A 25,045-nucleotide genomic window follows, 5' to 3' on the forward strand; every position below is an offset into this window, starting at 1 on the left:
CTACAAAAATGTGAAACTTTATGCCCAAACCTAGCAGGAACATGTCTTCAGCTAAATCTTCCATAAATACTTTTGGTTGAAATTCACAGGTAAATCCTGTATTCATCTCTGGAGAACATCTTGCAGAAAAGGTAAGATGGAGAGAGAGCAGGTAAAGACAAAGGCGCGATACGTGGCGTGCAGTGTCTCTGTGCACTGTGTGCATTTTAGGGGAGGGAAAGTCTCTGTGCAGCTGCATGCAAAACAGTTTAAAGACAGAGCAGAAGTTATTCCAGCAATCAGTCTCCTTCCGTGCCTTACCCACCCCAAGGGTCAGCTATTGCAACCTGTGAAATGACTCTGCCAGGCAGGGGCACAGCATTACTTCCAGTGTATCCAGACGAAGCACCTCAGCTTGAAGCTGCAAAGAAGGATTCTTCCTTACCTTGGCTATTTGATGCAAAAGATAACGGTATCAGGCAGCTGGCTGCATAACAGGGAGTCATGTTACCAATCTCTCTCTCCTCAGAGGGAAAGAAGAAAAAATGACTTCACGTCAGACTATTATGGATACTAATACTTTTGTCAAAAGCAGAAACACACAGAGATTTTACAAAATACTGGCTAGACACCATAGCACACTGACTATGACTAAAAGAAATAACTCAAGTACAAGCTTAATAAGGCAGAGTAAAAAATCCACCACCTTACAGCTAATGACACTTTGAACACGAGTCTGCTGTGTGCGATTTCACTGATGCCTGAGGGAGACAAAGCTCTTTCTGTTCATGTTTTTCATACTTTCAGTCAAACAGATTGCTGAATAATCATGTTTTCTTTATTTTAATGGGTGAGGAAGCTATTATACAGAAGGTGTTTCCATATGTCGTAGGTAATAAAGGCAATTCTTACTAATAAGAATAGGTTGTCTCCGCTCGGTTATCTGATGAAAAGCCCTCCTGTTGTGAGGAAAAAGCAGATCATGTGGCTAGAAGAGACTCCTAGGGCTGCACACTTCAGCGGTTACTGGAAAGAACTGTAAGCAGATGAATCCCAGGTCTTCTCCAATTGAGTCCAAATCAGTGACATTCACTAGGGTGCCCAGGGTACTAGGAGCACTTCATGTCATAATCTCTCCTTCATATTCACCCTTTTCTTGCTGGTGAAGGACAGTGGACAAGACCTGGATCCATCACTCCAGAAAATCATCAGCAAGTCCCTTCAGGAGGTCAGGGTGCTTTCTTTTTTGAAGAAGCATCTGGGTCACTGTCTCAAGAGCTCAAAATCCTACATGGAGAGTATGGCTAGTTATAGGCTGAGGTCACAGATGCTCTTTCAGGCTGAAACCATAAATCGCACGGAGGGGAAATAATTGTTGGGGAATCACCCAGAGGTATGAGACACCACTTACATCTTTGTCTTTCTAACCACAGAGCTGAGTGCACATCCACGACTGGATGAAAACCTCACATCGATACTAATCTGTTAGAGCTACCTAGTAAAGAGAGAGAAAAAAAAAAGTCTTGAAGCTCATCTCAGCTTACTATGTCATGTTCAGTGTCTGACTACCTCTTAAAAAAGCCATATGGAAACCAAACCTGTTGAAGGACACAACTTGCCTCAGATAATCAACATATCCCATCTAGGTTTACACAGCAGTGCTACACACTGGTTGCCTCTTGATTTCAAAGTAGGGCAGAGATTGTTCACCTGTAAGTACCTGAGTAGAAAAAAGACCTGCCTCTGTTGCCATTCCCACTTCCAGGGGGACTGACAGTTTCCTACAAGTAGTTTCAAAAGGCACATCATCTCTCCATGGTAAGTATCCACCTGTAGCTTTACAACTATGAACTTCAATGCATTCTGCAAGACATCTTTTTATCCAGGCGTATCAAAATGTAGAAATTATTTTGTGGAGAGATATTTCTAATAGGAAATACTCTATTTCTTCATGTTTTCCTGGGAATGGCGTTCTGCTGGTTTTCACTATTCAGAATAGGCTTCAAGAAATGCAAAAAATACCCAAAGAAATAGGTTGCAAATATATAGACAAGGGGCCAGTTCCTACACATGCAACTAGTCCAGCTGGATGTTCACTGCCACACATAATACTTTCCAGGATTTTAACCAAAGCTAATATGGCCAGCATTTTGAAAATTGGCCACTAATTATGGGCACTTCCTAATTCAGTCTAAGTTTCAGAACTGCTAAACAAATCCTTGTCCTCATTTCAGGGTCTGGATGCTCAGCAGTTCAGAAAATCAAATCAAAAGTGACTCAAGCCAATACTGAAAAATACGAACACCCAAAGTTTACAGCTGTTTTTGAAAATGCAAGCCCCTCGAGGCTAAATCCCGCTTTAAAGACACTGCAATAGTTTTGAAAGCTGCATATTTTTGTATCAAGCCACTAGAAGGCAGAGACAAATGTGGTGGGTGGACTCTGCATCCATACCCCTTCAGTGTGGTCAGTGCAAACAGTCCCTCCCTAACCCACCAATGCTGATGACTGGGAATGGAGGGAACAGCAGGACAATCCGGGATAGGCCTGCACAGTGAACCAGAAGTAGCCCTTGCAGAGACGAGGGAAAACAAGGGCTGCTGTTGGATCCTGCCCAGAACACAGAACCCAGCCACAATCTGTCCGTACAGTGTTTCTGTCTCAAAGATGTGGAAGGTCCTGTTGTATCTGCATTCACAATTAAACACAATTCTGAGATGATTATGGTGCTGATGCTGTTATATCTTCAGTGCACGATGGTTCCTGGCTCTGTTCGTGCCTGCCTATTGTTCATGAGAGACTTTGTCTTTGCAATGATCGGAGAACAAGGTGTCCTGGAAGCTCTTTTCAGCTGTGATCTGGTGAACTTCTTACGGATTTTTCTGTAAGGAGGGAAGGAGGAAAGGAGGGAAGGAAGAGAGAGAGAACAGGAGAGAGAAATCTCAGTCTTTAACAGAAGACTGCTCAAGAGACAATAACAAACATAAATATTCTTACCAGAGCAGGAAGGCTAGTTCATGGAAAAGAGACTTGCAGTCAACAAGAGTGAGCCCTGTCCATCAACTGATGATTCACAGTTGTCTCTAACTAGTAACTGATAATTGCTCAGTGAAAAGTGAGTTGGTGTTAGACAGTATTTGGACAATAACATTTAATTATATAAAATCTTGGGCCAGAATGCTCAAATGGTGAATCCTCACATGTCATATCAGTACAGGAATGAAGGACCACAGAAGAAAGAACCTCATTAGCACCCAAGTGAATGTGTTACCTCTGTAAAAGTGATGGACTGGGAGCAATTGTTATTTGCACTGTATCAATACTGCAGATAAAGGATGACCCGAATTTCTGGGCTTTTTGTACTAGTGCCTTCAGGTCCAGTAAATTCACTTTCATTTTAGACTTCTAGATGATAAATCAAACATATTAACTACAGGCAGCCATGTCGTTTGTATTGTTATCTTATACATCCAAGGACAGGTAATTCTGAAACAAAAATCTTTCTTATTTTCCAACTGCTCTGTCTCTCTACTATTATAAATCAATAACCACAATGCTGAGTGTATTCAGGGTAGAGCATCAGAAAACACAGAAATGACATACACAGAGAATGTCAAGAACCACCTTCATTGGCACAGTCCTGAATATTAGAAGTTACTGGAAAATTACCTATTTTCTGATTCACTCAAGTCCAGAATCCCAGCTTTCGTTTAGGTAGTTTTATAAATTACAGAGATTTTGAGCTTATGGAAATGAATTAAAGCAAACTGGGGCCTCTAACACTAAATGAGACCAGGCTTTTTAATACAAACTTTCCAAGTTGAAAATGTGACCTGACTACAAACTACAGGGTGATGATGCGTCTACCTGCATCAAGGCTTTGAGATGGTAACTCAAGAAGTGATTTGTCCCTTTCATCTTAATGGGCTGTTAACTCTGAAATTGAAAAATGGTGGCACATGGCATTGAAAATACAGGATCAGCTTAAAATAAATTCTATTGAATACTAAAATGATAATTTGCATATTAAATTTCAAACACATATTTAGTTACTGGTTGAGTATTCCCTAGGACCATAAGCTTCCAGTCAAGTAACTGGGTCACAGAAGAGAACATAATCAAAGACAAAAAAAAAAGCCCCAAATCAGGAGAATATCCTGTGCTCTTAGAGGTTAAAGGGAGCCTGAAAAACACATCTGTTTTGGTTAATATATTTAAAAGGTGGAGAGAAGTATTCATTTTAGCTGCCTGAAAGCAGGATGTCATCAGCATCTCATGACCTGCAGTACCAAATTAGGATTTAGCATCATTCAGTAATAAGCGCAGCAAAAGAAAAGGAAATGAGTCGCCAGAAAGTTAAGTTTAGGCTTTTCACACAATCCTACAGAGACACAGACTTACTGTTTGAGTACTTACTTTACATGGTCATCTTAAATTTGACAAGATATTGCACAGCTTCCAGAATGGTAAAATCATAAAAAGGTAACCTGAGACTGGTAGAAACACGTATTTCTAAAATAATAAAACAGCTAGGTTTTGTAAATTCATGTGAATAAACAATAGCTGTTACCCACACTGATTATTAATGGGGATCATTCCAGCAAAAGCTTACAGAACTGGATCCCTTTTGATATATTTATTTGCAAAACTTTGTATTTATTTACGGAACGAATGCTGTCATTAATCATTTGAGAAGCCCATGACTTACAAAAATGTTAGATAATAGTTTGCCCCTTTGAATCTTTAATATGGCAACTTCATAAATTGTCAAGAAGTTCCTACTAATGAAAGCAATTTGCAGCTGACACTAAATGTAAGGATAGTATAAAGTATTCGTGATTACAATTTGTGATTATTGTGTAGGGACAGTAAAGTCAAAAGATGTAGGTATTCTCATGAAATACTGGTTTGAAACTAGCATGAAAAAAGGCAGAACAAAAAAGGAGGAGTCATCAGCATTACATCAAGCAAACCACAAAAAGAGTCAACTCTTCATTTAGTATAAATGAAAGTAGCTCTATATAGACTGTCAGAAGAACTAATCTGGTATGCACTCTAAAAAGGACAAACCAGCACTTCTATTTAAACAGGATTGTGAAAATGCTTCCACAAATTAGCTTTCAGGGATATAGCTTTTCAGAAATAAGAACGGAAATTTCCACTGACTTCATTAAGCGTAATATTTAAACGACCATTTCACTAAAAGCCAAAACTGTTCTTTTTACTGCAAAAAATATAGGGGGTGGAGGGAACCGATTCTTTACGCTGAAAAATTTAGCATCTAAATACAGTCAAGCTTTTTGAGAGGCACTGATCAGGTTTTATAATGCTTCAGAGTTCTTTTTTAACACTTAAACATGCAGGTTGTAATAGTAGCTGATGAAAGGCAGGAAATTCAAAGATAAGGTTGTGGGTCGCCCTTTCACTGGGAGAACTTCAACACACTCTCCTCCCTCCCCCAACAATACAGTGAATTAAGGGCAGAGTCACCTTTAATGTTCAATTTCCTGTCCCTTTTTCAGTTAATACCAGCCATATGTTTTAATTACATAAAGCTTTTATTTGGTGATGGCAACTAAATGGCTTTAATATCTGTAGCGCTGATAACATCCTTTGCAGTTGCTATGAAAGAGTAATTGCCATTTTCCCCTGCTTTTTCCTTTGACTTTTGTACTAGTGCTTGAAGTATGATGCGTTACAGACTTCATTTGAAATGCGAATTAAAAAGTATTTTAAAGCCTTTGCATTGTATTTCTAGTCCTCCCGAGACCAAAGGTATGAGAATGAATCAAACTTTTAATAGGTGATTGGTATATAAAGCCCACTGTGCTCATTTTTATGTCAAATGTGATGCACTGCTGATAACGTAGGAATAAGACAAATTCTTTATGTCTGCATGATACGTCAATTAGTAACTGCGGATAAAGGTACGGAAGACCCCTGGCACCTATTCAGTGAAATATGGAAATGTACCTAAGTACCACACACCATTAAGAGCTATCTTCTCTTTGCAAGTTGCATACACAGACTGGCACCTACTGGGTAGAAATACAGTTAGGCTGCATAGGGCATTTATGCCATGCTTAAATTTAATCAGGCAAGCCATTTCAATGAACCAACCCTTTCTCAGGATCTAAGTGAATTCCATGTAACTAACCATCTGGTGAAGTTAAGCACAATCCTATATGATCTGTTATGTCCAGATTTCTCAGGAATAGCATAGCTGGTACCAAAATTTCTCATTTCTAAAAAGTGACTCGGAGACCCCTGCTCTAATTATGCCATGCATTAAAACGGCAGCGATTTTTAAACTTGAATAAAGAAAGGTGACCTTCAGTTGATTAGTGAAGAATGTGTTTTTCAAGCCTTTTCTAATAGGAGTTAAAGGCATTACTTGCTTTAGCTCTGTTGATATCGGGCGTATCTTTCTGCTGCTGCTTCTATATATAAACTGTTGTGCATCAGTCTTGCCTCCTCTGCATTAGACTCAGAGTTGTGATGACTAGAGTCACTTTGGTCTATTCAGCTATACCAACAGTACTTAAGAAGTAATACTAAATAAATTCAAGTTATGGCAGAAGTTTTTACTGTGAGAGAAATTAATTGCATGTAAAGGCCCGCTGAAATTTTAGCAGATGACAAACCTTGTTTTGAAAGTGAATGGAAAGAAACAAACATTTTCCTGTAGAGGGGAAATGCCCCCAACACCCACACACTTTTGAGATGTCCATAACCCTTCTTAAATACCAAGGTCCGGAAGTGCTTTTGATGCTCTGTTTCCACTAAAAATATATTAAGGACCTAATACACACCTGGCTACAGACTTTTAAGCTGAAAGGCACAGTATTTTGTTTCATGCTCTACCCAAATTAGTTTGATATTTTTTCCCAAGTCTTTCTTAGACTGATGCCATTTGAGCAACACCCTTATATACAAAGACCTAGGGCTGGGGAAATCTATTATTACCCAGTTGCTGCTGGTAGCACCAGGAATATGCACAGGTCAGCAACAGGCACGAGAGAACTGATTCCCTGGACAATCATAGTTGAAATTCCACCTGATCTCTAGATTGGGGTGAAGTATTTTGGTATGACTTGCCAATTGTAAACAGCAACTTAAATGCCCCAGGCGCACAAAATAGTGCCAGCCCTGGAAGAAGGTGGAGTTTTAGACATTAACTACAGCAAGGCAGGATTTTGCATTCTGGCACAAGTTTTATGTGAAACTTGCAATCAGCCTAACCATCGAGACATTCAGAGAGAAAACTAAACGGGGAAAAAAAAGTCTTCTAGGCAAAGATTCATGAAGTTGCTGCTGCTCCAGGGCAGCGTAAATTTTGTGCAATGCAAATTTTCAGGGCGAGCTCAAGGCCAGTTAGCAAACCCAACCATTTAAAAATAACCATCACTCTTTGGGGGTTATTAGACCTAATTATCACTCATTTCTCTGAGGGCTTCTTGTATCCAGAGGTACACTATAACTATTCAGTGGATTAAATTACAAGAGGGGGCACTATCTTAGGAGGCTGACAGGCTTTCTATTAATTTCAACAGGCTTTTAAACAAAGTGAAAGGCCAAAATGTGTGCAAACCTGAGTCTGCTCAAAGAGAATCTAACTGGGATGAAGCTGCAGGCACAGATCCTTAGAAATCTGACAGGTTACAGAGAGACTGAGTGACTCACAGCACTTCCTACATTTCTACCTGTGTGGAAATGAGAAATAGTTTATTTAACTGTCTATTTGGCTTGCTGGTTTAGACATTTTTTTTTTCCCTCTGCACTTTGAGGCTAAAACTTACCCATATTCCATCAAAGTTTTAATCTAACCTCACAGGAACTAGGAGAAATATATTTGGAAGGCAGAAGTGGGCTGACACTGATATGCCTTTCAAAAATAAGCTCCTTTGTGAAATGGTCATTTATAAAACAAATTGGAAGTGCTTTAATAAGCATCGGGCTACTGGAAAGCAGTTGCCACGAGCCACTTAGTTGCATTATAAAACTCATACAGATGGCAGATAGAGTGGTACAACCTTTATAAGATTAAAGAGGTGCTGCTGTAGACATGCCAACATCATTTAAATGTTTTAAGAGCTTGTCTTATTTTTCTTCTAGCAAGGAAATGTTTTCCTTTGCTGGTGTTTATCTTCCAATTTGGCATCAACATTTACGGAGCAAAACTCTTCCCTATGAACAACAATTTATAGACACACCAGTTACAAATTATGGTGTCAGATCTTCCTAAGCAAGCTTAATACAGTATTTTCAAGCACTGCACCACCTTGAGGACTTCTTTGATGTTTTGTGTTTCAGAGCAACAGCTTATAGCTACTATGTCTATATATAAAGCAACAAATGCTTTTGGAGCATTTTCTTTACTGGGAGGAAAAATCCAGGTCAAGTGTTTAAAGCACAGACTTCTATGGCTGTGCCATGCCCGACGTGTCGCATGGCACAAGCCACCTCTCTGTCTCTTTCTACCTGCTGCTGATTTTAAATCTACTTGGATCAAAATCTCCTCGAAGCAGAAACCATCTCTTTATGTGCATTTTTACGGTGCCTAGAACAACAGGAACCTTACCCATTATCGAAATGATTTATATCCAGTTTTACTGCAAACAACTGGCATGGCTTTTGGAAAAATCACCTCATCTGAGAGATTTTTCCATGCTTTCATTTCCCCTGAAAATGGTATATTTCATTAATATTTTAAAATGGTTTAGGATTCTAGGAGAGAATGAATTAAACAAGTGCAAAGTCCTATTCTCAGTGTTACTATTCATTTTTCAGTTGAATGCTGGAACTGAGAAAAACTTTTAACCCCTAAGAAACAGATGCTGTCGTACAGCAGTCATCACATGATGACTAAATCTAGATCTTAGCGATCAGCAATGAAATTATCCTCCCAGTTCACCTGTGAGCTTGGTACTTACCACCCAGAGACTAAAGTTACCTTCTGCAGATGGCTGGGCCAAAACCGATTACACATCAGTTTCAGTGCAAGCCTGACTTCTCGCAGAAGCCAGCAGCACGGAAGCCCGACCAGACTGATTTGTGGTAGGCACAGTTGAACAAAACCCCTTGATCTAGTTGGTAGGAACGATGGACCCCACAGAGCTCAACGTGGATTAAGTAGCTCAGGACTTGCCCTGCGTCTGGAGCGGAGCTTTGTTAACTCAGCAGTGACATTACCTCACGTTACCCAGCACACAGCAGTGACTGTGGCAGAGGCGTGCTCAGAGCCATGTCTTTGGATTTCCCATGTCATGTCTTTCCCATGTCATGCCATGTCCTGTCTTTCCCTTCCAAGGAAGGGAGAAAGGCCTGCCTTTGGATTCATGGCATTTCACCACAGCGTCCAGCTTCATAGAGGGGATTAGAACTGATAAGACCTAGCAAAGGTAGCTCGATGGAATGGGTAAAACGTAAATTATTCATACTCCTTAAAACCAAACATCTCAGGCTTCAACAGACTTGTAACCTGAGCTACGGGACAGCTGCTCTGCACCTTATCTGAAATTCATTAGCCTCCCCTTAGTTACCATCGACTTCAGACATTTTAAGGCATGAAGCCTGCTGTATTAAAGAAAGAGTTGCTTAACCTCTTCTCCCCGTGAATGCACACACAAGATGACTGCAAATTTGTCAATACGTAGGCACCCTGGGAATCCAAGGAGCCAGAAAGCCTTCTGCAGCTCACAGGCACAAACACCAGAAGATCTCAAAGCAACTCCTGTATTCTTCCTAACTATATCAGCAGGGTGTGGGTGAATTCCTACGCTACATGACATTATACTCTATCAATAGGAATTGTCATCACCATCTAGTTATTCTGCAGAAGGATGGCCACTCTGTATATTTATTAAACATCAATAGCAAAACAGCTATTAGATGAAACTACTACCCACATGGCAGCATATATTTTTTCCTGAGACAGGCAAGAAATTGGAGAGAAGACGCATCAGAGCTGGCTAAGAGTGGAACGCAATGTTGCTTTCAACTGCTCCCCAAACATCTTGCATATTAATTCACAATTCCAGCGTTATCCCAGACTTTAAGATGACAAAAATATTCAGCGTATACAACTTCTGTTTCTGACCTTGGACTACAAGCATTAAGTGCCATTTCCCCCCAGCAACATGAAATACTGTGTTGAAAATTTTCAAAAATATTGGGTTAATTAAATATGCTTATCTAAGTCCAAGATAACAGAAAACTTTCCATTATGTGCTCCATAGGGAAAAAAAAAAAGATCATTTACTTTTGTTGCTGTTTCCCATTTTGACACACTTTAAACACCTCAGCTTAACTACTTTAGTATTTGATTTATTAGGAGAACTGTTTCAAAACAAAACTTTTTGCTTTTTATTTTATTTTGCTTTTTATTTTTTATTTAAAAAATGCTTTTTATTAGCATTTTTGTTTCTTTCTTTCTTTTATTATCTTGTTTGATGACTTCAGGGTAGGTTTCATCTGAGGTTTTTGGCTTGGACACTGTGTTTACAGTATTACAGCTTATAATATTACCTGAGGTTCAAGAAAATTGACAATATTTTTCACTTTATCAATTATGCATATACTTTTCCTGGAATAACGTATGTACCAACAGAGTATATTTGGATGAGCTTCTTGGCATTCTGGCTACTTGCTATTAAGCAAGGGCTGAAAATCAAAATTAATCATTCTTACCAGAAACAGTTGGAGGGCAAAAGTTCCCTCACAAAACCATCCGCTGGGGCTCTGCTCCACACCATCAACCTCTTGCATAATCAGCACTTACTCTACACACAGAAACTCCAGTGCAGACTATGGATTAGAAATCTGTACTGCGGCATCAACAGAGGAAAGCTTTGCCACAGAATGATTTGACGCTAATTTCTAAGGTCAGCTTCATTTCAAAGATTGGATTTTCACTTTTTTTTTTCGTATTCACGTTACCAAAGGTCTATTTCAAGTTCATTTTATGCCACTCATCCTGCTCTACACTCTTATGGCCAGCACTTTTCATGTCGGTATCTCGTAGTGCTTGCTGGACTGCTTAATTAAAAACTGCACAGCAGCCTTAAGAGTAGGTATACATCAATATTATTCAAGTTTACAGACAAAAAGGTGGAGCTCCTCAGAGGTTAAATGATTTGTCTGGTGTCTCCCATCAAGCAACAGAGGCAACTGAGGAATTTTAAAGTGCGGATCTGTGCTTTTTCCAGTAGAACAATACTTCTGTTGTATTTTGTCAGGTAAATATTTTAGCCTCTATCCATAGCACAAGTAAGGAAAACAGCCAGCCACATCTCCTTAGATGTTTGGCAAGAACTGATAGTTATCTCTGTGACTGGCTTTCACAGTCACAGTCATTATGTTCTCTTCAGTATTTTACACTTAAAATGTCTATGTAGTTACTTAGCCAAGCTTTTTCACAAAAAGAGACCAACTAACATATGTTTTTCCACAGCCTGACTTATGTTAATGCCAGAGGGTCACACATTTAAAAGATCTTAATAAGTTTAAAAAAAAACCCAACAAACTATCAGAGGAAAATTATAAGAATAAATTATTAAATACATACACTGAAATATAGACTAGCCCAGAATTAAATCCTCTATCTGTAATTTTAAATGAAGAATCCAATACAGGACAACTTATTAATGAAAGTTAGTGGGCAGTTCTGTGCGAATTTTAAGACTGTGAGGATCACTGACATTATATTTTTGAACATATTCACCACAGTACAATTTTATCATCTTTGCTATTTAACAACAGTGCGTTCACCACAGGACTTACCTAGTTTCTGTGTCTGCATTCAGATAATTGCTGTGTATTTCTCTGCCTTCAAATGAAATAGTTCTTAACCCTGTGTCCAGCTTCTACTAATAACTATTGCTTACATAGCACAGAAATCGTCAAAAGGGAAAAAGATCTCTTAAGACTGATATCGTGCAGTGTTTGAGGATTAAAATCATCAATAGCTAAGATTTAATGCAATAAACCTTTATGGTTTAGGAATGGTGAGAGTACACTAATTTTAGCCCCAAACCAGTGTTACTCTAGCCTTGCTATAGGTAACAACTGTATAATTAATCTTGTCCTTATCTTTTCTTTGGTACCTAAATATGCAGAAGACTGTGCTGGTCTGACAAGTTAGCATTTTTCTTGTTACTTTGTATGTTTCCCAAGGCTTTGAAAGATAAATTGGCTTCCCATACAAAGATGCTTCTTTATAGAAAAAATTTCTTCTTGTTCAAAATCAAATTGGTTTTAACTCCCACAATAGAAGACGACCAAATATTACAAGATGACACATTCCCACTGGGGATGTGGATTTAGGAAAAAGCTGAGCAGCAAGCTAACAAAAAGCTAAGCCCTAAGACCTTCAGTTAAAACATCCTGTAAAGAGGATTGGGTTCAGCTACATCAAGTCCTCTGCACAAACACAAAAGACAGCTTCTGAAGAAAAACCTTTTGAAATGGCCAACCATACTGCAGGAAATTAAAAATTTGTCAAGAACTGTAAGAAAACAGGTTAAAAGAATTGCATGACATCCCAATTTAACATCTGACATATCAGGTGTATTACTGACTAGGTGACGTACTCTAGCTGGCTGCACTCAGTGGGAGTCAGGCACGCATTTAAGAGCTTTGCTGAATTGGGTCTGGGAGGTCTAACAAAATGAATGAGGTTTATGGAAAAGTTAAGAACATATACAGGAGCTTCTCCACCAACACCTGTGTTTAAGACAATCCTTAATGCACTTATTATCATCCCCGTGTTTTAAGTTCATTTTCTTTTTCCTCCCAAGTTTCCCAATAAAACTGTGCAGAAAGTTTCACTTTGGAAACTGTATTTCCCTTCCCAAATATAAAATGCTCCGGCTACTTCTGCAGCTACCGTCTGAATGTCAAATTACTTTTGTCAAGGGGAGTGGAGAAGATTGCAAATGGTTGAGTAACACCTCTAAATGTGTCACTGCTCTTTAGCTGAGTCATGTGAATTGATGACAGGCAAGCTCCTACCTAAGACGCAGCTGCAAAATATACTTTGGTATCTAAGCTACCATAGAGAGGCAGCATATTTGAATTTCTGCTCCCAACAGGGTAGGATCAGACAAGATCATTTTACAAGATCCAACGGTGTGACTTTTCAGGCAGCAGAAACTAGGTCATTTACAACCATCTGTTCTTAGCCTCAGTCTCCCTGCGGTCATCACCAAAGCTGTGTGCCAATTAATTTTCACCTGCTAATCAAGTGGAGACACCTCTGATACTAACAAATCACCCAGTTTTAGTCAGCAGCTTCTGGACTCCTGTGGGCAGCATTTCCATGAGATTTTATTACCAACAAAGGTAAAAATTTGTCTCTGAAAGAAGATCCCCTGTCAGGCTTCTGACCTGCTCCAGGTACAACAGCCCTGTGAAAGAACAAAGTACTCTTCATCTGATTCTTCAGACAAAGCACAGAGGGTACATCGACAATTGCCTCCAAATCTTCAACAAAGAAAGTATTTAGGCATCTTGTTAGTTTTGATATGAGGAGTTAGGCATCTGAATGCTTGGAGATATGGACTTAAAAGACCTGCTGGAGGTCTCCAGGGAAGTCTGTGAGGGAGCAGGGAACTGAATTACATTTTCCCAAGTCCTAGGTAAGCACTCCAACCACTGCAACATCTTTCCCTTACCATGTAGCTTTAAACAGGGCGAATAGCTTACTACGTCACTGAAACTTCATCTTAAAACCGTGAGAAGATTAATACATAGCTCCAAACCAGAATGGTTTTATTTCATTTGTTCTGAAGACTGACAAAGCAAAACTCTTACTATCATACGCTCTTCAAACCTACCAGCTCTAACTAATGGCACAACTTATACTGAACTTTGGGTTTTGTTATGTACATATTTTCCATGTATATATCTATTATTCCTTTTATATGTTAAAAAATATTCACATTCTTCAAATGAGTTGTTTTTAGCTTCATGGAATGATCCTGCTTTCAAAAACAAACTTTTGCATTATCATAGTAGTGTTACTTTGACTTTAGAATCATAGAATGGTTTGGGTTGGAAGGGACCTTAAAGCTCATCTAGTTCCAAGCCCCCTGCCATGCGCAGGGACACCTTCCACTAGACCAGGTTGCTCAAAGGCCCATCCAGCCTGGCCTTGAACACTTCCAGGGATGGGGCAGCCACAGCTTCTCTGGGCAACCTGTTCCAGTGCCTCACCACCCTCACAGTGAAGAATGTCTTCCTTCTGTCTCATCTAAATCTACCCTCTTTCAGTTTAAGGCCATTACCCCTTGTCCTGTCACTGCATGCCCTTGTACAAAGTCCCTCTCCAGCTTTCTTGTAGGCCCCCTTCAGGTACTGGAAGGCTGCTAGAAGGTCTCCCTGGAGCCTTCTCTTCTCCGGGCTGAACAACCCCAACTCTCTCAGCCTGTCCCTGTAGGAGAGGTGCTCCAGCCCTTCGATCATCTTCGTGGCCCTTCTCTGGGCTTGCTCCAACAGGTCCATGTCCTTCTTATGTTAGGGGCCCCAGAGCTGAACGCAGTACATAGGTATCGTAAAAGGAGCCAGAGGAAAAACTCATGTAGATAAATAGTGAAAGAAAATATCTGTAGGTCCATGAAAACTGCTCAATGAGAAACAAATGGCAAGAGATTATGATCTAGTTTCTATACCACTGGTCATGATCCTGTATCACAGTACCTCCGCTAGAGCTCAGAGAAGTATGATTCGTAAGGTGTGAACAGTGTGCAGCATTCACGAACAGTCCACGCTATTTAGTGACCTTATTTAAGGTCAAAATAATAGCTGACAAAAACTGTTAGACTATGGATTTTCACTCCCGTGAGTATGTAACAACTTTGAGCAGTAGCCAGTTAAGTAGGACCGCTCCTGAGTTGGAGCAAAGACAGTTCCTCGCCAGGTTCCCAATGTGCAGTATTGTCACAGTGACTGGAAATGGTTATCAGCTCACCTGTACTCAGCTGCAGCCAATCAATAAGATATTTGCAATCCTATCAGGGAGGATTAGATTTAAATCTAAGGGATATATTCTGTAATCGTTGCTTTTCAAGATGTATGACAACTATGTAATACAGCAGAAGTAAAGGAACGAGAAAATTACATCCTTAGAGGCTGATTTTTTGTTAGAGGGCAGTAGCTGGTGCATCACATTCTCAGGCTTGCAGCTGATGCTTCAGGGGTGCAGCCAGGCATCTTCATGCAGTTGGTTACAGGGTCGGGGTCTAATGGCCACAGTGCCATGCAGGTAAGAAATGAAAATGCATTATGCCCTGGATCCAAGTATGGAGAGGTTCCAAACCAGGATCCCAATTCAAATCAAATTGCCCCATCTTTATGAAAAGCAGAGGTCACCCCTGCTTATGTATGTAATGTATATTAAAAATACATTTTTTTGGTGCAGACATTTTTTTTGCATAGTTGGGGACAACTGAAAAAAAAAGAATAAACATACCTATGAACATTTCTGTGATACGATTTGCACACGTGAAGAGGAAGAAGGAGCAGAGAAGTTAGCACTGGCAATCCGACTGATCTAGACCTGCGCCTATGCGCTGTAAAGCAGACCCTGGGCACTGGAGATTTACTCCTCCATGTTCCCCTGTTCTCCCAGCCATGTGCTACAAGTGGTAACTCAAACACTGTGCCTGAACTTGTCTAAGCATGGGTTAAAACACGTGGGAGGGACAAGGGTTAAGGGCAGGTATATCACAACTCTTAACAATGTTAAGAGTTGTGATACGTAGAAGGGTTTGGTTCGCCTGAGCTTTCAGTTTGCTTATAAAGGTACAGGTTAGGGTTTACACGATAAAGCTACAATGCAAAGAGCGCTAGCGGCATATGCAGGAGCACGAAGGGCTGTGAGCGCCAGCATTACTCTCCCCCACTTCTGCAAGAGAACCAGAGCACTGATGGCAAGGCAAGACTCAACATTTTGCTGAAGTTGGTTGTCAGCCTCACATTCTCTTCTTTCTCAACATGCAACTTTGGTTTTTAAGCTTTCTGTGTGTGCTATGAGACATGCATAAATAAAAATGAGTGGTATCAGGTAATTATCGCAGCAATTGTGATATCCTTACGTGGTACCTCAACAAATCAAGGGAAGCTTTTCCTTTTGGAGCCAGAACATGAAGTGAAGAATATGAAAATTGCCTATATAATGCTGCCACAGGGATGCCTCTCAAATCATTTTATCAGCAAAAAGGAAGCGATGTCTGCTGGTAACAGCTAAAGATCACGTTCTAATTTTAGCAGTTGCAGTTAACTCATTCCCAATGGAGTTGCACTTACCGTGAGAAGGTTTCTAACTGCTTCAGCACTGAAAGGAAACAAGCATCGAGTCATTCAACTGCAGTTCTATATGCAAATATGCTTTTTGGCCCATGAAGGGAAAGCATATGGAATCTGGTGCTATAACCCATTCAGCCAAACATTTCCACACATTCGTTATAATGCAAATGCTGAAAAAAAAATTTCATTTGCCACACAATGTTTTAGCTGTCCCTATACAAGTGTGATCATTAGCATGCACATGCGTTCTGTTATGGACAGAGCATGTGTATAGGAACTGTATGCACACTGCATACCTGGCATCGGTAAGAAAAGTTTTAATCAACAGATACATTTCCCTTGACATCCAACAGCTATATTACTAATTTTATTCATAGATTAAGATTATGTCTTATATAATTTAACAGATATTAAGCTGATATATTACATTTTTATTAAACTTCTGGAGACCATAATATGAATTTTCCCATTTTTTCAGTCATTATTTAACTCCCAGAATGGTGATTCAGTATAAAGAATTTAATTTCACACAATATAGTCACTTTCTGCATTAATCTCTAACAGGACCTACAAAAGAATCCACATTACAGCTAGTCAACACAAGGGGAATAAAACCCAAAAAGCTTCCTTACAGCGAAGGTGATTTAGCACAATGTCCTGAATAATATTCTTTTTAGTTATGAGACTTCTGGTGGATCCTAAAGCATGCACCTAGTGCTAGGAGAATCCTAGCAGCTCATATCTAAGTATATTAAAAAGAAATAAGGAGTCTCCCTTGGTGAGTAGTGATAAATGTAAGGCTCTTTAAAGAGTGATTTTTCAATGAATTGTGTAAACACATCTGCACTTCAGAATAAAATCTTCAGCAAGTTATTTTGCAGTAGGGAATGAGAATTCCTTTTTCATTCAAAAAGGGCAGAATAAAGGAAAATACAAAAATGTTAAATCCAGCAAAGGTCAACATGAAATTATGATGTAATGTGAAGGTAAGTATTCTTGAACTGTCACCTGGTTTTCTGCCTAGATTAATCCCTGCTTTGAGCCCGTGACTGAACAGAGGTGTGGAAATCCCAAGCGAGCTGGACTCACACAGGCATCAGGAAGGTTTTTGAAGGGAGAGCGCGACCTGTCACCACAGATGAAATAGCGCAAATGGGGACCTCTACGTTTATTGGCAAAATTCACTGAGCATGCTGGTAGGTATTCAGGAAGGGGATCTCTATAGAGAGATGTAGATCAAGCACGGAATTCATATGGGTGATTCATTCATGACACTAATACGTAGGCAGATGCAAACTCACTCCGTCCCTTCCCCAAACTGCCCCGGGGCTGTAACGACTGGGGCTCAGCACCGTGCTAATGTGCAGCCCAGCTTTGCAGAGGCCTCTGGGCTTGGAGAGAGTGGAATACAAATGGGAATTATGCTGGCATTTTCCCCCAGATGTGCAGATACTGATACATAACAGGGGAGGAAACTGCTTTCAAATAGCTACAGCTTAAAAAAAAAAAAAAAAAAAAAGCTGAAATGTATGAGTGTATGAGGATGCACATTACAACTGATATGAAGTACATTCCTGTTCTACTCTGAAGAGAAGATCAGCACCTAAAAGATGTTGAACTTCAGATGTAAACTCCAGTCTTTTTGTTTCAATGATACACATGCTCACACTAAATTTTAAGCGTACCTGCAGGCACTGTTGAACTGTGGCCTGAGTGAAGGGCACTGCCCTAAAATTCTAGGGTAACTCCAAGGGTTGCCTTGGAAAGCTTAGATGATATATGATTTCTACAATTATTTTCACTGCTCTGAATATTTAGCTCCATACTCATTCATCACTACAAATATCTGGAATCTGTGAGCAATTAGATATACAATATTTAACTTTACAGAAATATGGTTGGTGCTTAAATTCAGAGGGTGAAGGATGGTAATTTCTTTTAAAATAACTTCTAAAATGGAGCTATAGGCATAAATGCATATATTCATCTTATCTATTGATAATAAAATTTATAATGCTCATGTTTTGCATCTTTGGCTTGGTTAGCATGAAATACACTGGCACCTTATTTACTTGAGCAGCAATATTACTTTTTTTTTCTGAACCAACTATTGTAGTATAATTTTTTTTAGCTAAATGTCTGAGAAAATTTACCCTCTAGATTCCCTACTTGATGTTTTATAGAAATATGCATCTTAAACCTTAATTAACTGCACAAACAAAAATGTTTTAGGATGGAGAAATGAAAATTGTTATGGACTGTTGCAAACAAAACATTATACTGAAAAATATTTTCCCTTTTGCAGGCTGTAATTATACTGAAAAATCTTTTTCCTTTTGCTGTAAATAGCATGTGTCAGGGCAACCCCCAGTATCAATACAGGCTGGGGGATGAAGGAATTGAGAGCAGCCCTGCAGAGGACTTGGGGATACTGGTGGATGAAAAGCTGGACATGACCCAGCAACGTGTGCTGGCAGCCCAGAAGGCCAACCGCATCCTGGGCTGCATCAAAAGCAGCGTGGCCAGCAGGTCGAGGGAGGTGATTCTCCCCCTCTGCTCTGCTCTGGTGAGAGCCCACCTGGAGCACTGCATCCAGCTCTGGGGTCCTCAGCACAGGAAAGACATGGACCTGTTGGAGCGGGTCCAGAAGAGGGCCACAACAATGATCAGAGGGCAACTGGGAGAGTTGGGGTTGTTCAGCCTGGAGAAGAGAAGGATGAAGTCTTTGCAGTCTTTGCAGTCTACTGAAAGTCTTGCAGTCTTTCAGTACTTAAAGGGGGCTTTTAAGAAAGATGTGGACAGACTTTTTAGTAGGGCCTGTAGCAATAGGACAAGGTGTAATGGTTTAAAACTAAAAGAGGGCAGATTTAGACTAGATATAAGGAAGGAATTTTTTATGATGAGGATGGTTAAACACTGGAACAGGTTGCCCAGAGAGGTGGTAGATGCCCCAGCCCTGGAAACATTCAAGGCCAGGCTGGATGGGGCTCTGAGCAACCTGGTCTATTCAAAGATAGACCCTGCTCATTGCAGGGGGGTTGGAACTAGATGATCTTTGCAGGTCTCTTCCAACCCAAACTATTCTATGCTTCTACGATTCTAGGATTCTATGTGTCTGTCTTACATGTATTTTTAATGAACAAATACACGTGATAAAACAGACTGGATCCTGATGCAGCACAAAACAAGTGCCCTAAAGAATGAGTTGTTACCTTGCCTCAAATAGGATTATTATTTCTGAGCTGAGTGTTCAGAACGTATTTCAACACCTGATGGCTGCAAACTGGCAACTGATTTTTTTTTTTCATTCTATGGCAGGACTGGAGAAATTGTTTGCTGCTTTTTCACAAACATCTCCTCCCTAGAGATCTCTTCCCATTGGAATTATGTTGCATTCAACTGTGTCATGGCCGTGCTCAGCTACAGAACTGCTATCACAGGACAGGCTGGCTGTCAGGGACTAGTGTCCATTCACTCTTCCCCCTTCTTCCCCCAAAGAGCAGAGCATTTAATTGTCGTCTTGGGCATCGTGCATTCCTAGCAGCAGAACCAGGCAGTGCTTTCCACTTCGAGCTGTAAAGGTCGGAGACAAGTGAGAGCCAAGAAGAGAACGAGCTACACCGTCTCTTCTAAATAACCTTGGAGTAAAGGTGGAGGGAATCAAGGGATCAAAGGAAAACGTTAGACAGGACAAAGCACACCTGAGGTAGGGAAGGAATCAATGGGGATGGGATGGGGACGGGGGGGGGGAGGAAAAAAAAGCAAAAGCCCTGTGAGAGAGAAGGAACAGATCTCACGTGAAACGGATTTGCAAAAGATAAAAAGTTGCTGTCTCCTATTAGTTATAGTTTTGAAGATTAGCGCGAGTGAGGCACTATTACTCCATGTGTGTTGCTAGCACAGACGGAAGGTGCACGTGGATGTACTGGCACTGAACCCACAGTGTTAGCTCTGGTCAGACTGGGAACGGCTGTACTGGGGGGGCTCAACCCACGCCAGTCCTCGAGCAATCCCTGCTGTGCTTCTTCAGCGCCGGCCAGAGTGACGCAGCACGACGTTTTCAGGCACCTCCTTGTCTGAGGGAGCATCAATGAAGTCTAATTGCCCTATGTTCCCCATACCAGGAGATTTCAAATGTTATTTGTTAAACTTCTAATGATTTGAAGAGCAGCAGCCGCAGAGTCCTGAGGACTAAGCCCCTTATTTACCACCACCGTGGGTGTGGAGGGGGAGACCGTGCAAGTTCTGCCTTGCTGCCTGGCCCAGGAATGGTGTCCGCAGCCATGGGAGCGGGGAGGGGGATTTCCTAGGATGGGAACAGGCAGGGATATCACGGATGAGTGTTTTGCAAAGGCAGGATTCATCTCACCATAGTTCGATTGCCTAGAATTTAAGCATCTAGTCTAGGCCACTTGTCTGGGCTACCTCTGAGGTCGGTGGGGAAAGACAAACACTGTCAGTGTAGGACTCATCTCATCCTTTGACAGGCACTTCTCTGTAATAACTGAAAACAATTTTGAAAATTCTAAAACTTCTAAACCAGCGTTTTAGGTCACCCGTCTCACTTTGAGGGTATAATCACTAGGGATTCATCTGATACTACTAAGCTTTTTGCCTCAAACAACGCTCAAAATAGCTAATGCTATCAATCTGGGCTAGATATCAGAAGCCTAAGAGCTCACCATCCTCCTACCTCTCTCTCAATTGTCGCATTCCTCATACAAAAGAAAAATGAAGTGCCATATTTAATTGATCTTGAAATAACCACCAAATTGTCACGTACTAGTATTTTTACTTCCCTAGCTGAATCTACCATAAACAGGGCTAAATATGCACATTTTCCTTGGTTAGCTCTATATTTACACATGTTCTTTCTCTTCCCTCATTTTATTATTTACATTTTTGTTCAACTACCAGCTTTTCTAGGCTTGTGAAATAATCACAGAAGTGACGAGCAGTCTGATGTTACTTGCCGTAATAACCCCCTTGCTTAAGTAAGATTTTAAAGGTTTTTAAATAACAGGCCCAGCAACCACAGCTTACAAAAATACGCTGTAACTTCTTGTCTTAGCCTGAATTAAATCAGGGAATGTCCAGATCTTATCAGAGGAAGAAAAGAACAGAGGAGCCTCCAGAAAACTAGTGACTCTTCCGTGATATCAAGCTCTACTGGGAAAAGCAAAAGCTCATTAAATTTTACCAATTAATCTGTAAATGAAAGACTGAAAAAGATTATCATCTTAGTTGCTTTTAAAGGTAATCTATTTCTAGCCTGGAAAAGATGTTATCTGCTGTATATTTCTCTATTGTGTGCTATATATTTTTCAAGTTCTGAAAATTTTAGACTTTTACATTGTGGATGCATTTATATTTTGCTGAATGATCAGAGGCCTTAAACTTCCTTGTATATGAACTACAATTAGTAACAACTAAAAAGCTCTAATCTTTGCCCCAGAGAAGTAGCCCTGACTGAATAAGTCTTATTAGTGAAATGCTGATAATATTAGTATGCAAGAGATGCAAAGTTGGGTGTATGTTTTCATGTAACATTGTTCTTCACTGTAACGCAACCTCAAATAATAATGACAAAAACTTATTCAAATAGTAGATCAATAACATGTATGCAGTGGAGCCTCGTTCCCTGCTTAGATTTCATTTCTCTTACCTGGTCTCTTCTGTAGCTATAAAGAAACCATCATCTGAAGCATCAAGCCAATTTTGCCTCTGTCTCTTGATCACTGGAATGGTGCTTGTCTTAATGGCACTTGCACTGGCTTGCAAGGCCTTACCATTAGTCATATGAACATGGGGAGCAGCGTGCTGAAATCATAACAAAAAATGGGAAAGATATTTGCCTGAGAATAAGCATAATTCTGTCAACTAATTCTCCTGTAAAGGGCAGCCTACAGACAGTACCCTTCTCAAAAACCAGCTAGTCTTCTTCAACAAGTAGCTGGGGGGTCAGATAACACCCTGTGCGCATTGACATGTTTTACACACAGCTCTGAAAGGTCTTTAAAAACTAAATTAACTATTGCTAATGTCATTTTACACAAAGAGAAATTGAGGCGTGAATCAACTATGAACAATCAATGCCATGAACTAAGCAGTTCTGCAACAGAAACCCGTTGACTTTAGGAGAGAATTCACATTTTCTGACCAAAAACCCAGTATCTCAACCAATGAGATTATGAGACTTGTCATTCCATCCAAGTATGGCATTAATCTAATTTAAAAAAAAATCTATACTTCTCACTTCATAGGTCCTTACTCTGTTTGTCTGTCTTTTTAATTAAACATCACTGTCTAAGACAAGTGCTGCTAACCTAAACAGAAGCAGGGGGACAAAGGTTTGTATCACCTTGTTGGTGCCGTGGTTCTTAGGTTCACTCACCAGTCATTATACATTAGAGCTGACTGCAACATGTCTGCCTTCATTTTAATACAGATAACATGACACATAAAACAATGCATTCATTTTCCACTAAACCTTTACCTGGAATAATTGTGCAACAAGAGAGCAAGTACTCAGATCTAATGAGAGATGCTGTCGTCTTATACATGAAAAGGAGAGGGTAAGAATAATATTTTCTATATGGTCAATAGGTAACATTTTGGAAGAACATCCCATGACAAATATATTAATTTTGGAAATAACAGTCTTGTTTGCCACATGAGCGATTATCAGCAGGACTAAACAATAACACTATTTGATTAAAACAGGCATGTTAGAAGACATTACACAAAGATGAAAGTTTTGCTTACTTTATCTCACACGGATTCAGCATCATGTTTTCATAGGAAAAGTACTATTTCTTGGTGAAATAATACAAGTATTCCTCATTACTGATAGCATTTTTGTAATATTCCTAAACCGAACACAATTCTGCACATTCATGGGAGTAACCCCTAATTAGGCAACCAATTCCAGAGACACTGAGTAAGAAAGGGGCTGGTAACATCCACAAAGATTAGCAGAACAGAACGCAAAACTGATCTCTTAAATCATGTCATAAAAATACAACAGCCAAAAATAATAAACAAGGGCCTCATTTCTTCTGCACAATTCTTACGCTCATATTCAATGTATTGTATTCACATTATACTACAACTTTTAGCACACCCCGATCCATACCATTTGCTCCCTCCAGTAGGACAAATTTTATGCATTCAACAAAGAATTCCAGCGTACGTTATTTCAGTGCAAATAACTGAATAATCTCCTCTAGGTTCCTTAGATCTGATGTAACAAAACCAAACAAGAAAAAAAAGAGCAACAAGATGTCAAATTTGAGTGAGTCACAGATAACTCTTTCTTAGAGCTAAACTTCTTTCCTTTGTCTTAGACAGCAATAAGGCTTATGGTCAATTTAGTTGCTGTTGCACATAGTTAGGGCTGTAAATCTATTTTTGTAGTCCCTCTAAATATTTGCCTGAATTTTTCCATTTGTTATTTGGTGTCTAGACTGCGGTTTGGTTTTCACTTTTTTTTTGTGTTGGCTTTGATGGGGAGGAAGAAGTAAAGGATATGCTACTAGAAGTAATTCAGCTGTTATTTAGAATAAATTCAGGATAAAATACATACTTTAAATTAAAAATTCATGAAAGTATCTAACTGATGATCTCTTAGTGTACAAAGTGGATAGTGTTCAAAAAGTAAGTAAGAATTCATGTATGGAAAACGCTGCCTCACATCAAATTTCACAGTACATCCACACACTAATTATTTTTATCTGACAGTGGGCATTGCCATACATTACAGAGGAACATTCAATGGCTCAAAGGGTGATTTTCTGCTGTGCTTCCCCAGTCAGAAATGGGTTTAAGTTATCAAATATAATGGTTTCTATCTTTTCACAGGCTCCTTTCTAATACACCCCTGAATGTTTCCTTTACTCAAAACAACAGGCACAGGCAAAAAATATTCAGGAACCGTACACAAAAAGTGTATTTCCTATGGCATAAACTCTGAAGAACAGTTAAGCCTCATGGAAAAAGTATGTGTTTTTTCATAATACTTTTGGCAGAGACAGATGTCGTTACTAGTTCTGAACTTCTGCTTTGCCTACTTTTACTAGACCCTAACTCTTATTCCAGGCAAGATATAACATTACAGAAAATAGTGCAAGAGTTACAATATAATCTCATTTCTCTTGCATCATATTGGTTAGAATTTTCTCTTTTGTTTTGCTTCTCCCCCAGTCCTTTCAAGCTATCTGAAGAAATTAATTATATTTCACTTAAGGACAAGAGAAAATAAGATCATTGTTCTCCAGTCTGTGTGCTAGGGACCACATTATCTTTAATTTCTAGTTAACCAAAACAATTGAAGTCCTCAAACAATTTAGGAGTAGAAAATCAGTTCACTAGTTCCTCTCAAAAAATGTATTTACCGCTGTGTATAAAAATGAGCATTCAATGCCAGTGTCATACTAATATCGACACCAAGAGCAAAACGAACTTTCATACAAAGGACTTGTTAAATGTTTTTTTAATTTTTTTTTTTAATTTTCCCCCTTTAGCATACAGTTACGCTAGGAAGGTTATGAAAGCCTCAGGAATACTACCTGTACCACAACAGAAGCCCCATTCAATCAAAAAACCCTGCACGCAGAAAGCTCCAATAATTTCATTGCAATTAGCAATAACTGCGCAATTAGCAGCTGGCATTTTGATTTTGACTGTGTACATCACTAATAAGTGCTGAGTGACTCCCTTCTCCCAAGTTTTTCCTCATCTCAATGTGGGTACGGTCATTAAG

The 25,045-nt window shown here is 39.7% G+C and overlaps 1 protein-coding gene across 1 annotated transcript in view; it reads right to left on the minus strand.

Annotated features, from left to right (window-relative positions):
- Positions 1–2,834: 2,834 nt before the first annotated feature.
- Positions 2,835–25,045, minus strand: part of MTA3 (metastasis associated 1 family member 3) — a 146,401-nt gene continuing 124,190 nt past the window's right edge. Inside the window, exons 18-20 of the mRNA XM_075496308.1 lie at positions 21,950–22,104; positions 16,285–16,312; positions 2,835–2,861 (exon numbers count right to left, since the gene is read on the minus strand). Coding sequence (XP_075352423.1) covers positions 2,850–2,861; positions 16,285–16,312; positions 21,950–22,104 — 195 coding nt within the window. The 3' untranslated portion in view covers positions 2,835–2,849. The remainder of the gene's footprint in view (positions 2,862–16,284; positions 16,313–21,949; positions 22,105–25,045) is intronic.

Source organism: Mycteria americana, chromosome 3 (assembly GCF_035582795.1).
Source record: "Mycteria americana isolate JAX WOST 10 ecotype Jacksonville Zoo and Gardens chromosome 3, USCA_MyAme_1.0, whole genome shotgun sequence".
NCBI classification, from domain to species: domain Eukaryota; kingdom Metazoa; phylum Chordata; class Aves; order Ciconiiformes; family Ciconiidae; genus Mycteria; species Mycteria americana.